The 13,481-nt window shown below is 46.7% G+C and overlaps 1 protein-coding gene across 2 annotated transcripts in view; it reads left to right on the top strand.

The window, feature by feature from the left end:
* Positions 1-11,073, top strand: part of LOC137326327 (acyl-coenzyme A thioesterase 1-like) — a 40,934-nt gene extending 29,861 nt beyond the window's left edge. Inside the window, exons 3-4 of one of the 2 annotated variants that reach the window (XM_067991311.1) lie at positions 10,131-10,257; positions 10,405-11,073. In XM_067991311.1, coding sequence (XP_067847412.1) covers positions 10,131-10,257; positions 10,405-10,721 — 444 coding nt within the window. In that variant the 3' untranslated portion in view covers positions 10,722-11,073. Of the gene's footprint in view, positions 1-10,130 lie in introns of both variants that reach the window. The other variant, XM_067991310.1, reaches the window with a different exon arrangement.
* Positions 11,074-13,481: the final 2,408 nt, after the last annotated feature.

The following is a 13,481-nucleotide window of genomic DNA, read 5'->3' as shown; positions in this document are numbered from 1 at the left end:
TTCTCTGTACTCGGTTGCGTCAGCGCTGTGCGTTCTCTGTCCTCGGTAGCGTTAGCGCTGTGCGTTCTCTGAAATCAGAAGTGTTAGCGCTGTGCGTTCTCTGTACTCGGTTGCGTCAGCGCTGTGCGTTCTTTGAACTCAGTAGCTTTAGCGCTGTGCGTTCTCTGTACTCGGTCGTGTTAGCGCTGTGTGTTCTCTGAAATCAGAAGTGTTAGCGCCGTGCGTTCTCTGATCTCAGTTGCATCAGCGCTGTGCGTTCTCTGTACTCGGTAGCGTTAGCGCTGTGCGTTCTCTGTACTCGGTAGCGTTAGCGCTGTGCGTTCTCTGAAATCAGAAGTGTTAGCGCTGTGCGTTCTCTGTACTCGGTTGCGTCAGCGCTGTGCGTTCTTTGAACTCAGTAGCGTTAGCGCTGTGCGTTCTCTGAAATCAGAAGTGTTAGCGCTGTGCGTTCTCTGTACTCGGTTGCGTCAGCGCTGTGCGTTCTTTGAACTCAGTAGCTTTAGCGCTGTGCGTTCTCTGTACTCGGTCGTGTTAGCGCTGTGTGTTCTCTGAAATCAGAAGTGTTAGCGCCGTGCGTTCTCTGTACTCGGTAGCGTTAGCGCCGTGCGTTCTCTGTACTCGGTCGTGTTAGCGCTGTGCGTTCTCTGTACTCGGTCGTGTTAGCGCCGTGCGTTCTCTGTACTCGGTAGCGTTAGCGCCGTGCGTTCTCTGTACTCGGTCGTGTTAGCGCTGTGCGTTCTCTGTACTCGGTCGTGTTAGCGCCGTGCGTTCTCTGTACTCGGTCGTGTTAGCGCCGTGCGTTCTCTGTACTCGGTCGTGTTAGCGCCGTGCGTTCTCTGTACTCGGTCGTGTTAGCGCCGTGCGTTCTCTGTACTCGGTCGTGTTAGCGCCGTGCGTTCTCTGTACTCGGTAGCGTTAGCGCCGTGCGTTCTCTGTACTCGGTCGTGTTAGCGCCGTGCGTTCTCTGTACTCGGTTGAGAATGGGAGTTCAGCTGGGATATTATTGCAATAATCGGGTCCTGACAAGGCATGGATGAGGGGCAAATGTACTGAGTTTGGGCCCAGAGATGGGCGATATTAAGGAGGTGGGAGTAGTTGGTCTTAAAAAAAAAATACCACCCCCTATCATTTCATGATATTGTGTAATGATGCTCCAACATATTATTCCACTACGTCACTTGGGCTACTGAATTTGAGTACCGGCAGCTTTGGATTTTAAATAATTTCTTAGTTTAAACACTTCTTAATTTCACTGGTTTTAAGTTAACTTCTTCATACAGTTAGCTCCTAACAAGCCAAGAAAATAAAACAATCTGCTTTTCATTTCCTATCCAGAAAAAAGGACCATCACCAGTGGCTCAATGTGGCATAAAGTCTGCACCTTTGTGCTTTCCCCATCAATACTGAACAAGTCTGACTGGCTGGATGTAAAGTTAGAACTTGCTCTGCCAGTTAGGCCACCACCCGGTGAAGTGACTCTCTTATCTCATAATTCATGCTGCTTTCTCAGCATTTCATGGCAAGTGTGGAATTTTTAGAACCCTCAGGGCCTTTTTGTTAGTACTGAACTTGTGATCCTGCAGTCACATGTAGCAAAGGTTTGTCTCTAATCCAGGCACGAAGCCACCTCTTGAATGTCTTTGATGTCAGAGGTTCAGGAAGCAAGAGGCCGATAGACTTGGTTAGTCATAAGACTGGACTCTATAGATCAGGTTTCATTCAAAACAAAAGAGTGCGCTAACAGCATTTTCCTCAGCAATTTTGACCCACAGGCGCATGTTGACGTGGCAAGACACCACTTCAGTGAGGATGACATACTGCTTTAGAGGAAGCAAGGATGGAATTTTCTTTGAAGCAGAACAACAACTTCCATTTAGATAGAAAAATGTCCCAAGGCACGTCACAGGGGCATAATCGGACAAAAATGGTTGCTGAGCCAAAGAAGCAGATATTAGGAGGGTAACCAAAAGCTGGTCAAAGAGGTGGGTTTTAAGGAGGGTCTTAAAGCAGAACAGGGAAGCAGAGGAGCAGAGAAGTTTAGGGAAGGAATTCTACAGTGTAGGGCCTAAATGGCTGAAGGCACGGCTGCTCATGGTGGCATGAAGGGAGTGGGGGATTCACAAGAGGACAGAGTTGGAGGAACGTAGAGTTCTTGGAGGGATATAGGGCTGGAGGAGGTTACAGAGAAAGGATGGGGCAAGGCCATGAAAGGATTCAAACAGGAAGATAAGAATTTTAAATTGGAGGCGTTGGGGAACCAGGAGCCAATGTTGGTCAATGAACACAGGAGTGATGGGTTACCGGGACTTTGTGTGAGATAGGATACGGGCAACTGAGTTTTGAATGAGTTGAAGTGTATGGACGATGGAGGATGAGAGGCTAGCCAAGAGGACATTGGAATAGTTAAGTCTGGAGGCGACAAAGGCATGGGTGAGGGTTTAAGCAGCAGATGTGCTGAGGCAGGGGTGGAGGTGGGCGATGTGACAAAGGTAGAAGTAGGCAGTCTGTGACGGAGAGGATATGGGATCGAAAGTTCAGCTCGGGATCAAATAGGCTACCAAAGTTGCGAATGAAGTTCTCAGTACATGAACAGCGAATACCAGAATCATTAGTTACATGGGCTTACCCTTAGCTAGAGATACACCGGTCAGGAACCTGCCCCTCTCACAATTACCAAGCCTCTCCCAATGATGCAACAACAAAGGCTTAACAGGTAAGTTGTGCAACAGAACGGTTTATTTTCCTTGGCACACTCACTACTACTTCAATTGATTCATTTATCTCGCCTGAACAAGAGAGGGTCTGTTTTAGGGGAGGAGGATCTGAACTGTTCCATCTAAAATTGCTAAGAATGTTCACAACTTGTGAAACATTTAAATTGGACTTTTGATAAACATGTCATACATCTTTATTCTACAGATGTTAGCCTGGACTCCATGCAAAAACACTAATAGCAAATGTCCTGCTGGCTGTGTGCAGATTGTTAGGGACAATTATTCCATTTTATATTGTTTCATCCTATTAATACCATGTACTTATTAAAGCCATTTTGGAGAAGCTCAGACTTCAAGGCCTGTGTGCTAAGCGATGCACTGAAGCTTGGCTGCAAAGGTTAAATGGGGAATGGCCACGACCTAAGGCCCTCCTGCATTTGAGTACTGAGAAATTGAATTGTACCTAACATCCTTTCAGTCTGAATATTAGCAAAGAATGGAATGTAGCCAGGTGAACAAACAGATCTGAACACTGTACCTCCAAATTTACATGCTTTAAATAGAAAGGAGGTTTTAAAAAAATTGTTCATGGGATGTGGGCGTCGCTGGCAAGGCCAGCATTTATCGCCCATCAGAAAGTGGTAATGAGATGCCTTCTTGAACCGCTGCAGTCCGTGTGGTGAAGTTTCTCCTACAGTGCTGTTAGGTAGGGAGTTCCAGGATATTGACCCAGCGACGATGAACGAACGGCGATATATTTCCAAGTCGGGATGGTGTGTGACTTGGAGGGGAACGTGCAAGTGGTGTTGTTCCCATGTGCCTGCTGCCCTTGTCCTTCTAGGCAGTAGAGGTCACGGGTTTGGGAGGTGGTGTGGAAGAAGCCTTGGTGAGTTGCTGCAGTGCATCCTGTGGATGCTACACACTGCAGCCATGGTGCGCCAGTGGTGAAGGGAGTGAATGTTTAGGGTGGTAGATGGGGTGCCAATCAAGTGGGCTGCTTTGTCCTGGATGGTGTCGAGCTTGAGTGTTGTTGGAGCTGCACTCATCCAGGCAAGTAGAGAGTATTCCATCACACTCCTGACTTGTGCCTTGTAGATGGTGGAAAGGCTTTGGGGAGTCAGGAGGCGAGTCACTCGCTGCAGAATACCCAGCCTCTAACCTGCAATTATAGCCAATGTATTTATGTGGCTGGTCCAGGTAAGTTTCTGGATGTTTATGGTGGGGGATTCGGCGATGGTAATGCCATTGAATGTCAAGGGGAGGTGGTTAGACTCTCTCTTGTTGGAGATGGTCATTGCCTGGCGCAAATGTTACTTGCCACTTATCAGCCCAAGACTGGATGTTGTGCATGTGGGCATGGACTGCTTCATTATCTGAGGAGTTGCGAATGGAACTGAAAACTGTGCAATCATCAGCGAACATCCCCATTTCTGACCGTATGATTGTGGGAAGGTCATTGATGAAGCAGCTGAAGATGGTTGGGCCCAGGACAATGCCCTGAGGAACTCCTGCAGCAATACCCTGGGTCTGAGATGATTGGCCTCCAACAACCACTACCATCTTCCTTTGTGCGAGGTATGACTCCAGCCACTGGAGAGTTTTCCCCCTGATTCCCATTGACTTCAATTTTACTAGGGCTCCTTGGTGCCACACTCGGTCAAATGCTGCCTTGATGTCAAGGGCAGTCACTCTCACCTCACCTCTGGAATTCAGCTCTTTTGTCCATATTTGGACCAACGCTGTAATGAGGTCTGGAACCGAGTGGTCCTGCCGGAAGCCAAACTGAGCATCGGTGAGCAGGTTATTGGTGAGTAAGTGCCGCTTGATAGCACTGTCGACGACACCTTCCATCACTTTGCTGATGATTGAGAGTAGACTGATGGGGCGGTAATTGGCCGGATTGTATTTGTCCTGCTTTTTGTGGACAGGACATACCTGGGCAATTTTCCACATTGTCGGGCAGATGCCAGTGTTGTAGCTGCACTAGAACAGTTTGGCTAGAGGCACGGCTAGTTCTGGAGCACAAGTCTTCAGTACTGCAGCCGGGATGTTGTTGGGGCCCATAGCCTTTGCTGTGTCCAGTGCACTCAGCCATTTCTTGAAATCACGTGGAACGAATGGAATTGGCTGAAGACTGGCTTCTGTGATGGTGGGGATATCGGGAGGAGGCCGAGATGGATCATCCACTCGGCACTTCTGGCTGAAGATGGTTGCAAACGCTTCAGCCTTATCTTTGCACTCACGTGCTGGACTCTGCCATCATTGAGGATGGGGATATTCTCAAAGCCTCCTCCTCCAGTTCATTGTTTAATTGTCCACCACCACTCACGACTGGATGTGGCAGGACTGCAGAGCTTTGATCTGATCCGTTGCTTGTGGAGTTGCTTAGCTCTGTCTATAACATGTTGCTTCTGCTGTTTAGCATGCATGTAGTCCTGAGTTGCAGCTTCACCAGTTTGGCACCTCGTTTTTAGGTACGCCTGGTGCTGCTCCTGGCACGCTCTTCTACACTCCTTATTGAACCAGGGTTGATCCCCTGGCTTGTTGATAATGGTAGAGTGAGGAATATGCTGGGCCATGAGGTTACAGATTGAGCTGGAATACAAATCTGCTGTTGCTGATGGTCCACAGCGCCTCATTGATGCCCAGTTTTGAGCTGCTAGATCTGTTCTGAATCTATCCCATTTAGCACGGTGATGTGTCCCCCACCACGTTGGATGGTGTCCTCAGTGGGCAGACAGGACTTCGTCTCCACGAGGACTGTGCGGTGGTCACTCCTATCAATACTGTCATTGACAGATGCATTTGCGACAGGTAAATTGGTGAGGTCAAGATCAGCTCTCCCAATTTTGGCACAAATCCCCAGATGTTACTTTTTGTAGCGAGATTACAGCTTTGCCTGCCAATCTCTGATTCCAATTTACCTGGGCCAGAAGGTGGGAGCCCATTTCCTTTTTCTCCAAGAGGCTGCAACCAGCAGAGACGATGTATAGCACCTCTGGTCACGAGCTGTTGGCCGTCTACTTGGCAATGCGCAACTTCTGTTGCTCACTAGAGGGTAGGCAGTTCTGCGTGTACACCGATCACAAGCGCAGGACTGGGTACTAAATATTCCTGGATACAAGGTGTTCAGGTAAGATAGCAAAAGGAAAAAAAGGAGGGGGGCGATATTGATTAAGGAGAATATTGCAATGCTGGAGAGAGAGGATGTCCTTGATGGGTCAAAGACAGAATCCATTTGATTAACAAACAATAGAGGTGCCATTACACCACAGGGTGTATTCTATAGGCCACCAACTAGTGGTAGAGATGTAGAGGAGCAAATTTGCAGGGAAATTACAGACAGGTGCAAAAAGTATAGAGTAGTGATAATGGGAGACTTCAACTATCCTAATATAGAGTGGGATAGTAATAGTGCAAAGGGCAAAGAGGGGAAGAATTTCTGAAGCGTGCTCAGGAGAATTTTCTTCATCAGTATGTTTCCGGCCCAATGAGGAACGAGGCATTGCTGGATCTCGTTCTGGGGAATGAAGTGGGGGAACACTTAGGGAACAGTGATCATAGTATCATAAGGTTTGGATTAGATATAAAAAAAGACAAGGAGCAATCTAGAGTAAAAATACTTAATTGGAGGAGAGCCAATTTCAGTGGGTTGAGAACAGATCTGGCCCAGGTAAATTGGAATCAGAGATTGGCAGGCAAAGCTGTAATCTCGCTACAAAAAGTCATAATAAGAATAAAACGGTCAGACCACCCGGCATCGGACCACGAGGCACTGGACACGACAAAGGCAAACCAAGCCCAGTCGACCCTGCAAAGTCCTCCTCAGTAACATCTGGGGATTTGTGCCAAAATTGGGAGAGCTGTCCCACAGACTAGTCAAGCAACAGCCTGACATAGCCACACTCACAGAATCATACCTTTCAGCCAACGTCCCAGACTCTTCCATCACTATCCCTGGGTATGTCCTGTCCCACCAGCAGGACAGACGCACCAGAGGTGGCGGTACAGTGATATACAGTCAGGAGGGAGTGGCCCTGGGAGTCCTCAACATTGACACTGGACCCCATGAAATTTCATGGCATCATGTCAAACATGGGTAAGGAAACTTTCTACTGATTACCACCTACCACCCTCACTCAGCTGATGAATCAATCCTCCTCCATGTTCAGCACCACATGGAGGAAGCACTGAGGAGAGCAAGGGCACAGAATGTACTCTGGGTGGGGGACTTCAATGTCCATCACCAAGAGTGGTTCAGTAGCACCACTACTGACCAAGCTGGCCGAGTCCTGAAGGAAATCGATGCCAGGCTGGGCCTGCGGCAGGTGGTGAGCGAACCAACATGAGGGAGAAACCTACTTGACCTCGTCTTCACCAATCTACCTGTCGCAGATGCATCTGTCCATGACAGTATTGGTAGGAGTGACCACCGCACAGTCCTTGTGGAGACGAAGTCTTGTCTTTACAGTGAGGCACTACCACATGCTGAAGGGGTAGATTCAGAACAAATCTAGCAGCTCAAAACTGGGCATCCATGAGGCACTGAGAGCCATCAGCAGCAGCAGAATTGTATTCCAGCACAATCTGTAACCTCATGCCCCAGCATATTCCTCACTCTACCATTACCAACAAGCCAGGGGATCAACCCTGGTTCAATGAGGAGTGTAAAAGAACATGCCAGGAGCAGCACCGGGCAGACCTAAAAATGAGGTGCCAACCTAGTGAAGCTACAACAAAGGACTACGTGCATGCTAAACAGCGGAAGCAACATGCTATAGACAGAGGTAAGCGATTCCACAGCCAACTGCAGTCCTGCCACGTCCAGTTGTGAATGGTGATGGACAATTAAACAATTAACGGGAGGAGGAAGCTCTGAGAACATCCCCATCCTCAATGATGGCAGAGTCCAGCACGTCAGTGCAAAAGACAAGGCTGAAGCGTTTGCAACCATCTTCAACCAGAAGTGCCGAGTGGATGATCCATCTCGGCCTCCTCCCGATATCCTCACCATCACAGAAGCCAGTCTTCAGCCAATTCAATTCACTCCATGTGATATTAAGAAATGGCTGAGTGCATTGGATACAACAAAGGCTATGGGCCCCGGCAACATCCCGGCTGTAATGCTGGAGACTTGTGCTCCAGAACCAGCCGTGCCTCTAGCCAAACTGTTCCAGTACAGCTACAACACTGGCACCTACCCGACAATGTGGAAAATGGCCCAGGTATGTCCTGTCCACAAAAAGCAAGACAAATCCAGTCCAGCCAATTACCGCCCCATCAGTCTGCTCTCAATCATCAGCAAAGTGATGGAAGGTGTCGTCGACAGTGCTATCAAGCGGCACTTACTCACCAATAACCTGCTCACCGATGCTCAGTTTGGCTTCCGGCAGGACCACTCGGCTCCAGGCCTCATTACAGCCTTGGTCCAAACATGGACAAAAGAGCTGAATTCCAGAGGTGAGGTGAGAGTGACTGCCCTTGACATCAAGGCAGCAATTGACCGAGTGTGGCACCAAGGAGCCCTAGTAAAATTGAAGTCAATGGGAATCAGGGGGAAAACTCTCCAGTGGCTTGGGGTCATACCTAGCACAAAGGAAGATGGTAGTGGTTGTTGGAGGCCAATCATCTCAGACCCAGGGTATTGCTACAGGAGTTCCTCAGGGCATTGTCCTGGGCCCAACCATCTTCAGCTGCTTCATCAATGACCTTCCCACAATCATACGGTCAGAAATGGGGATGTTCGCTGATGATTGCACAGTTTTCAGTTCCATTCGCAACTCCTCAGATAATGAAGCAGTCCGAGCCTGCATGCAGCAAGACCTGGACAACATCCAGGCTTGGGCTCATAAGTGGCAAGTAACATTCGCGCCAGATAAGTGCCAGGCAATGACCATCTCCAACAAGAGAGAGTCTAACCACCTCCCCTTGACATTCAACGGCATTACCATCGCCGAATCTCCCACCATCAACATCCTGGGGGTCACCATTGACCAGAAACTGAACTGGACCAGCCATATAAATACTGTGGCTACGAGAGCAGGTCAGAGGCTGGGTATTCTGCGGCGAGTGACTCACCTCCTGACTCCCCAAAGCCTTTCCACCATCTACAAGGCACAAGTCAGGAGTGTGATGGAATACTCTCCACTTGCCTGGATGAGTGCAGCTCCAACAACACTCAAGAAGCTCGACACCATCCAAGATAAAGCAGCCCGCTTGATTGGCACCCCATCCACCACCCTAAACATTCACTCCCTTCACCACCGGCGCACTGTGGCTGCAGTGTGCACCATCCACAGGATGCACTGCAGCAACTCGCCAAGGCTTCTTCGACAGCACCTCCCAAACCCGCGACCTCTACCACCTAGAAGGACAAGGGCAGCAGGCGCATGGGAACAACACCACCTGCACGTTCCCCTCCAAGTCACACACCATCCCGACTTGGAAATATATCGCCGTTCCTTCATTGTCGCTGGGTCAAAATCCTGGAACTCCCTTCCTAACAGCACTGTGGGAGAACCGTCACCACACAGACTGCAGCGGTTCAAGAAGGCGGCTCACCACCACCTTCTCGAGGGCAATTAGGGATGGGCAATAAATGCCGGCCTTGCCAGCGACACCCACATCCCGTGAACGAATAAAAAAAAAAAAATCATTTTAAAGACCTCGATTGGATCATCCTTCAACCTTCTGAACTCAAGGGAATGCAAATAATGTTTATACTTGATGGTATATCCTTCACCCCAATTTACTCTAACTTTAGTGTTGATGCAAAGCCAATTAACACCAACACTAAATGTATGGAGTTTGAATGCACTGCAAATTATTGGAAGGTTTCTTGATGGTGCAATTTGTACATAGCTTTTTGAAAGGAGTGGGGTCAGTGGATTAAATTTACTTTCTTATATTTTGATATTCATGTGACAACTTGCTGTATATGGTATATTTGCACCCATTACTCTCCATATTCCAAGGGAGCAGAGGCTATTAAAAAAAAAGCAGCAGTCATGTTGGTACTGTGACTTTATGGTATGGTGGTAAAATGCTTTGGAATAAACATCCATAGAGTGGGAAAATGCTGTCTGATTTCCAACACACTGAACTCTTGATCTCCATACTGTCACAGAGGTACCAAATGAAAGTCAGGAGCTTCCCTACCGAAAATTCAAGGGACAAAAGCCTTAGGCTGCTCTTTGTCAACTAGCAACTGCATCAAAAGTAGTATTGGCAGAGACCTGAGTACAAGTTGCCTTCCAATATTCTTATCCACTGAATGCTGTTGGGAGTTATGGAGAGAAGAAAGGAAAGAAAATATTAAATGGCCACCAAAAAATTGTTCTTGCTTAATTTAGTAGAAGTATGTACAGTACAGTTGAGTTCTTACATGTGTGTACATTAATTTTTTTTGTGTTTAAGGTTAAAGGTCCTGGAGTTGGAGCAATAGGAATATCAAAGGGAGCAGATCTCGTTCTATCGATGATCACATTTTTACCACATGTGATAGCAGCCATTAGTATTGGTGGATGCAATGCAAATACTTTAGGTAATTTGCATTACAAAAACATAACTCTTCCTGGCTTGGGTGTTTCTATAGACCGAGTCAAAATTCTAGAATCAAAGCTGATTGATATCTCTGAGGTGACAAATAACCCAATGGATGAAGCTAACAAAGATTGCATTATTCCAATAGAAAAGGCTGAAGGGCATTTTTTGTTTGTGGTTGGAGAAGATGACAAGAATTGGAATACTCCACTCTATGTTCAGCAAGCTGTTGAAAAACTGAAAGAAAACGGCAGAGAGAACTATGAAGTTATCAGTTACCCTGAGGCTGGACATCTGCTGGAGCCCGCATTTTTTCCATTCTGCTATGCCTCTTTCCATCGGTTGGTGGGACTTCATGTGATATGGGGAGGGCAATTGAAGCCACATTCATTAGCCCAGGTCGACCTTTGGCCAAAGATCCAGACATTTCTACGGAAACATCTCGAAAAACAGAGCAAGTTGTGAAACTAACTAATGTTTGTATGCCAGTATTAAGATGTGCCTTAATCTAAGTTAATTTGTTAGCCAAAATTAGGGCATAAAATTCATTATCTCATGTGTCTTAATTGAAGTTAATTTGTTATAAACTACCATTTAGCAGTTTCCCCCTATTTGTATGTAATTGTATTTTACTGTGACAATATGATTGTGCGAAACCTCATTTTGCTATGTAAAAATTTGTAATTTGTTCCTTATTCTCTTCCATATCCATGTTGTAATTTTTACCTGCTAATTTCATTTTAGCAATAATGCTTTGCTGTACATTTTAATTTTGGAGGAAAACATTTTCTTTTAAATATAAAATTTTCTGCATGAATATCTTCATTTTTGGTTTGCTTCAGGATCAACTGAAATTCAATGTTGGTACTTGAGAATACATGAGCCAAAGGATACAGGTTTGGGATTGGCAAAAGCTCGTGACATTCGGTCTGTTAAAATGAATGAGCGGAAAATCACAAGCTGGGGAACATAGAAGCAGAAAATCTCAGCCGTGGACCTGTAAAATCATAATTTGAAAGCATTAATTGTAAAAAGTTCACAATTCCAGTGTAGTCTATATTGGTTGAAGTTTCAGATGAATCTTCCCTACCCCTCTCCTCCTTTGACCAATATTCATTATAATTTACATCGAAACTACAGCACAGAAACAGTTCATTCGGCTGAACTGGACTATGCCTGTGTTTATGCTCCACACTAGCCGCCTCCCTCCCTACGTAATCTAACCCTACCAGCGTACCCTTCTATTCCTTTCTCCCTCATGCTTATCTAGCTGCCCCTTAAATGCATCTATGCTTTTTGCCTCAACTACTCCTTGTGGTGGTGTTCTTACTACGCTTTGGATAAAGAAGTTTCTCCTGAATTCTCTTTGGATTTATTAGTGACTCTTTTTGATACACTTGTGGGACAACTTCCCATTGAATGAGTGCCTGTTTTGAGTCTTTACATGGCTTGTCCACGTTGCAATATCCAGCTTCACCACAGACCAAGTTGGGCTGGCCATTAGTGAATCGCAGGTACTTAAGGTAAAGAGGAGGGGTTGCTCTGTGATTGGGAAAACAGACGTTATCGCCAGGTTCACTTGGCATGGAATCCACCATAACAGAGAGACGCGACTGAGCTAGTGTCATTTGGTTAGCGGCCTTGCTTGCCGATTACCTATGATCATCATCTGATGGTTGCGCTTTATTACTAACTATCACACATAACAACGGATTTAACATGTAACATATTTACAGAGAGTCGAGTTAGCGGCTCTTTAGTTGACCCATCAACTTTGTCATTTCAAAGTCTATACTGGCAGCTCTTGTTTCGGGGACCCCCTGTGGGGTTGCTTCTATTCAGGTTTCCATACCCACTGAACTGGGGATCAAACGGTGTATCGGCTCTCCTTTCAGAATGCTTTCCTTGAGGTTCTGTGGCGCTCTCTTGGACATCACCGGCTGAGAACTACTTTCGTGGTCCCTCGTCTTCGGAATTGACTGACAGTCTGTTCTAGTCCAGTCTTCCACGATTTGGTTTACAGCTGGGCACTTGTGGATCTTGACTTGTTGCCTTCTTCCTTCCAGATCTACTTGATGGAGGCTCATGATGCTAGTACTGCAGGAGTCAGTCAAGCGGTGCAGCTTTTGTATTTTGCGCCTTGGTTAGCTGCCACCATTCGGCGGGGAGGTTTTTTGCCCGGTACCAATCCCATCTGGCTGTGAGTGAACTTACATATTTTTGTTTTAGAAGGTTCCCCTCCTGAGGGAGTGTGATCTGTCAGATCATCCTTTGTGCATTCTTTGAGCAGTTGAAACAGCCACGTATCGTATGGAGGCTGGCGGGAACACGACTCACTGTGACCGAGAACACACAAGACAGTCATAGTTACAGTAACACGAAGACTTCACCAAATGAGTGCTAGTTTGGTTGCAATTTAACAGCAGAGCTGCACAACTACAGCTACCATCCTGCTGTGACTGGACTTACTAAAACACACACCTGTTGAGGGCAAGTCGTTCCCCCCAACTTTTGGCTCCACACCAGGCATCCACCTGGGCTCTTGCCTGAACAGGTCAAGAGAGAAATCGCGATCTACGCAGATCACCCTTCAAGCAAGTTCTTTGAGCAGCCCATTCAGCCAACGATGTTATGTTTCCAACGGGACCACGTGGAGGCACGGCTCGCTGTGACCGAGAACTTACAAGACTGTCATAGCTACAGCAACCAGAAGGCAAAACTCCGAGACCACCTACTATGGCCTCGAAGAGAGTCATAGTTACTCCCGCCCTCTTAAATTTGTGGTCCCTATTTCTGGTCTCCCCCGCAAGTGGAAACATTTTCTCTGTCTACCCTATCAAACTCTTTCATTATCGTAAAGGCCTCTATTAGATCACCCCTCAGCCATCCCTTTTCTAAAGAGAAGAGCCCCAGTCTGTTCAGCCTTTCCTGATCAGGATGATACCAGAACTGCGAGGATATACTTGTGAATCTTTTTTGCACTCTTTCCAGTGCATCTATATTCTTTCTATAATATGGAGATTAGAACTGTTCAAAGTACTCCAAGTGTGGTCTAACCAAGGTTCTTTACAAGTTTAACATAACTTCTCTACTTTTCAATTCTGTCCCTCGAGAAATGAATCCCAGTGCTTGATTTGCCCTTTTTGTGGCCTTGTTAACCTACATCGCTACTTTTAGTGATTTGTGTATCTGTACCCCTTGTTCCCTTTGGCCTTCTACCCCATT

This window comes from Heptranchias perlo, chromosome 10, assembly GCF_035084215.1.
Source record: "Heptranchias perlo isolate sHepPer1 chromosome 10, sHepPer1.hap1, whole genome shotgun sequence".
Lineage (NCBI taxonomy): Eukaryota > Metazoa > Chordata > Chondrichthyes > Hexanchiformes > Hexanchidae > Heptranchias > Heptranchias perlo.
The sequence above is the reverse complement of the archived record's forward strand: the minus strand, read 5'-3'. Positions and strand labels throughout refer to the sequence as shown.